The 4,329-nt window shown below is 35.5% G+C and overlaps 2 protein-coding genes across 2 annotated transcripts in view; one reads left to right on the forward strand and one right to left on the reverse strand.

Annotated features, from left to right (window-relative positions):
• LOC125678334 (NADPH-dependent diflavin oxidoreductase 1-like) overlaps window positions 1–3,388 on the reverse strand; it is a 14,158-nt gene extending 10,770 nt beyond the window's left edge. The window contains exons 1-5 of the mRNA XM_048916723.2: window positions 3,297–3,388; window positions 2,347–2,506; window positions 1,628–1,705; window positions 1,417–1,514; window positions 1,133–1,231 (exon numbers count right to left, since the gene is read on the reverse strand). Coding sequence (XP_048772680.2) covers window positions 1,133–1,231; window positions 1,417–1,514; window positions 1,628–1,705; window positions 2,347–2,484 — 413 coding nt within the window. The 5' untranslated portion in view covers window positions 2,485–2,506; window positions 3,297–3,388. The remainder of the gene's footprint in view (window positions 1–1,132; window positions 1,232–1,416; window positions 1,515–1,627; window positions 1,706–2,346; window positions 2,507–3,296) is intronic.
• A 28-nt stretch (window positions 3,389–3,416) lies between these two features.
• LOC125678338 (transmembrane protein 203-like) lies at window positions 3,417–4,329 on the forward strand. The gene is made up of 2 exons (XM_048916728.2): window positions 3,417–3,499; window positions 3,782–4,329. The coding sequence occupies exon 2, from the start codon at window positions 3,931–3,933 to the stop codon at window positions 4,327–4,329; it is 399 nt and encodes a 132-aa protein (XP_048772685.2). The 5' UTR covers window positions 3,417–3,499; window positions 3,782–3,930.

Raw genomic sequence — 4,329 nt, forward strand, 5'->3', positions numbered from 1 at the left:
AGTTTGTGACTGAGAATGAAGACATTAAAGTACGGCAGTTTGTGACTGAGAATGAAGACATTAAAGTACGGCAGTTTGTGACTGAGAATGAAGACATTAAAGTACGGCAGTTTGTGACTGAGAATGAAGACATTAAAGTACGGCAGTTTGTGACTGAGAATGAAGACATTAAAGTACGGCAGTTTGTGACTGAGAATGAAGACATTAAAGTACGGCAGTTTGTGACTGAGAATGAAGACATTAAAGTACGGCAGTTTGTGACTGAGAATGAAGACATTGAAGTACGGCAGTTTGTGACTGAGAATGAAGACATTAAAGTACGGCAGTTTGTGACTGAGAATGAAGACATTCCTGTACTTATCCACAGTAAATGCAGTTATGCTGGATATGATATGTAGGAAAAAAATTCATTTTTGAAAATATATCTGGGTATGAACTGTGATGTATCGTGTCAGCTGACAGCATGCTGTAAATTTCTTTTTAATATATGCGAAGGATTTACTATCACATAATTTCGCGAGAGGCATCAATCACAAAATAAAATTAATCGCTCTTAATTTTCTGTTGCTAAATTACATGTAAGAACTCTTGATTAACAGATGACACATGAATTTATGTTTACGCGATTTAACATATGTACGAGTCATTTTGCCATGTTAAGTATTCACATACGATAAGGAATCTGCAGTACTTCATGGAGCGCATTCAATTTTCAAAAATGAAATTTATTTCTTATATTAACATTCTACTTTCATTTCTGTTTGAACTCCCAAGTGTTAAAATTGATATTCTATTATAACATTTATCAAGAATCAAACACGTATTTTTTACAACTGCAGCACGTTTATGAGGAAATGGCTATCAAAGGTAAACAAAAACTGGAAATGTGTATATAACATGATATATAGAGATGTATCATGAAAATGTTCCTTCTACTGAAACTTGTATTTTTGCAGACCTAAATTACATCTTATGGAAAAAATTTATCATCCCATCAAGCCACTCCAATATCAAATTCCACTTGCCTGTTTCATGGTAGCCCTAGTTGGTGGGTAGTTTAAGTTTTTGTGAAGACCTTGACAAGTATATTTCAGATCCATGTTTAGTTTCTAATCCTGAGAATGACACTTACCCCAAGTCGTGTTGGTCATCAGCCAGTCCGACAGACTGCAAACTCTCTGCTCCGAGCTGAAGGAGACGCTTAAATAACTTCTTAGCAATGAAATTAAATCTGCAAAACAGTTATTTAGGAAAACTTTTAAAGGAATCCTCTATAAATATTAGTTCATCTACAAAATGAGGTAAACACAAACTAGGATATGACAGAAGAAGGAATACAGCAAAGAGAAGATCGGCCATGCCCTGACCATGGCAAGGGGGGGACTATTACTAGAATGATTAGTGAATGAAACTTACTTCTGATAAGATGAATCTCCCAAACCCATAACAGCAAACTTCATCTTGGACAGCGAGTTGTTTGGCAGATTCTTCCTCATTATGAATCGCCAAAATACCTGTAAATTATGATGGTGGCTGCTGGCATTACATCTTTCTACCAACATATCTTCATAAAGTGATGCTTATATTCAGAGACATGTTTCATACAGGTGTAGATTTCAACACTTACTCTCATGTTGTCTGGTGGGTCTCCCTGTCCCGTTGTGGCACAAACAAATACAACCATTTCTTCATGGATGAGGTCGACCTAAGAGAGTAATAAACATGATAAATATATATTAACTTTATCTTTTTGAAAACCGATAGCTCTGTTGATTTGCAAATTGAAAGTCAGACATTGTCAAATTACCAATATATTAATGAGTTCTACATTAACACTTTTTTATATCCATACCAAGAACAGTGTGCATAACATACAAATTATTGTTTCTAACATCAACATTTAGAGAACACCAATTTCATGATTGGACAAACCACAAAATCAAGCGATCAACAAAAAAACCCAAAACAAACAAATACAACAACAACAACCCCCAGTTTTCATGTAAGAGAACAAAGCAAAAGGTAGTTATCAATGAATTTACATAATTGAGAAATTATATACTACAGTGACAGTATAGATAAGATAAGTTTATTCCAATTTTGGGCCCAGAGGGCATAACAGCAAGACAGCTGATAAAGAAGAAAATTTCAAAAAAGAAAGTTTACAACATTAACTACAGGTTACATGGACTGCAAACTGCATGTGGATGCAGCATGTTGGGGAAACGAGTACATACATAATTGCTAATCAGGTGTATATTCTTTAGCAAAACTATGAAATTTGATCATCATACATAAAGATTCATGGAACCATAGCATCTGCACCATTTTCATATGCCAACATACCACATTATAATCATCTAGGGCCATAACTCTAGTGGATAGTAGGCGGCGTTTGGCCTCACGAGCAAACTTCTCTGCAACATCTTGTGCTGTCCCTGTTTGACTTCCGTATAAAATCAGGATTTTCCTGTTGTCTCCCATTAACTCCGACTTACTGCAACTTCTGTTTATAAAGGGAAAATTAGATAGAGTTTTCTTGTATCTGTATAACAGCTGACAGATAATGAAATTGATTAACAGAATGGAAGAAATATAGACTAGAAACTGAACCCGGAACCCCCTGAACTCCAGATGCCCTTATATCCACTGCTCAAGCTATCTGGCAACCACCAATAATGAACCTGGCTGACACTGCCATATTACATGTCATTCCAAAAAACCTTAGACTGATGTTCTAATCAATGAGATAATCTAAGAAGATAGGATGTGATTTGAGTGATTTCCCCTTTCTTTCTTTCCCTTCCCCTATTCTCTACTGAGAGTGAGAGTTTGACATCTCCTCATTATACTCCCAGTCAAGACTCTTCAATCTGAATTCATAATGACTTTGGTACCCCCCCCCCCCCAATCACATTCCCCTTTTATCTGTTTATATCTACAGCTGTGATCATCATATAACTTGTGACAACATTTTATAATATTGTTTTACTTTACTTCCCATATAGCACACTCATCAGTACATTTCCAATCAGTATTGTGATGAGAATTCAATACCTATATATGTCAATGTAGAAACCCTTAACGTGTATATGGTACACATGTGTAAATTGTATCATGTAGTTATGTTTAATTGTTAATTTGTAGCCTATATGCCCCCTGAGGGCCATTGATCAGTTGATTGGTGAATAAATATAATAATATATATAGATCTACTGGCTTTGATTTCTACAGCTAGTAGTGAACGAAATACTGACGTCATTCCTTTACTGGATAAAAAATATAAAATATCTTACTATTTTGTTGACATGCTACTTTTACGTGCGTTGATTTCTTCTAGACTGCTTTACTCGGAAATTCTGTTTACGGTTTCCTACTTTACGAAGTAAATCTTCGTCTGATAAAAGCTTTACAAAGGGCAATAAAGTATAGCTTTAGGGAAAACTCTTTAATTACACAGATGCACGGAAACAGAAAGTAGTCATGACCAGAATTTAAGGTGAGACTACAACCTAGATTTTGTCTAAAATTCGTAATGATTTCAAACAACGTCATATGAACAACCACAGCATCTTCACTAGTCAATAAATTAGTCAAGGGTTATTTATTCGTTACCGCGCACTAAGTGCAACCACAGGTTCTCTTCATGAATTAACAGCTGTTCTATAAATATTGTAGACGGTGTCAAATTTTAATAACAAAAAATTTCGTGACGAGCCCGTAGATCATCTTTATCTGTAGTTGTTCATTCTTAAGATTCACATACATTCTCTTTTTTCAGTTTTTGTGCGTGAAATAAAAACCTACCCAAGCTTAGAGGGGAATTTGATATTCCATTTTTGCAGTTGTCAGACGATGGTGTGTACTGAAAAGTTCCAGTAAACCTGTACAATTTAAACATACACAAACACAGAGACACTTTGGAGCGCGATGCTGTTTAAATTGGAGGAAATTCTTAAATGGATTGGAATCACTGTTCTGGAAGTGTGGTTGCATCTAATATCAGTGCTTGTGTTTTCCTTTCTTGCAGTCTTGAAATATGAAGAGTACATACACTGCACTTGGTATGAGGCGTTCATTCCTCTCTTTATATGTGATGGACTATGTGGGTATTTTGTGATCATTGTGTATGTGCGGATGTACAGGGATCGATCATCAGTAATCAGGCTATTGTCTTCACTTCTCTCCATTGTTCTGTTGTTTGTGTTTAAAGTGTTACTATGCCAAAAACTTAGCAGGGAGAAGATTATCACATTCTCTGAAGTAATGGTTCCTTTATTTGCTTTAGTAGTTATTGTCATGTTTAGATCTTGTCATGTAAACACATGA

This window comes from Ostrea edulis, chromosome 2 (genome assembly GCF_947568905.1).
Source record: "Ostrea edulis chromosome 2, xbOstEdul1.1, whole genome shotgun sequence".
NCBI lineage: Eukaryota > Metazoa > Mollusca > Bivalvia > Ostreida > Ostreidae > Ostrea > Ostrea edulis.

What these genes read in the sequence shown, in the direction of transcription:
- LOC125678338 (XM_048916728.2), top strand. Translation starts at nt 3,931, where the DNA reads ATGCTGTTTAAATTGGAGGAAATTCTTAAATGGATTGGAATCACTGTT.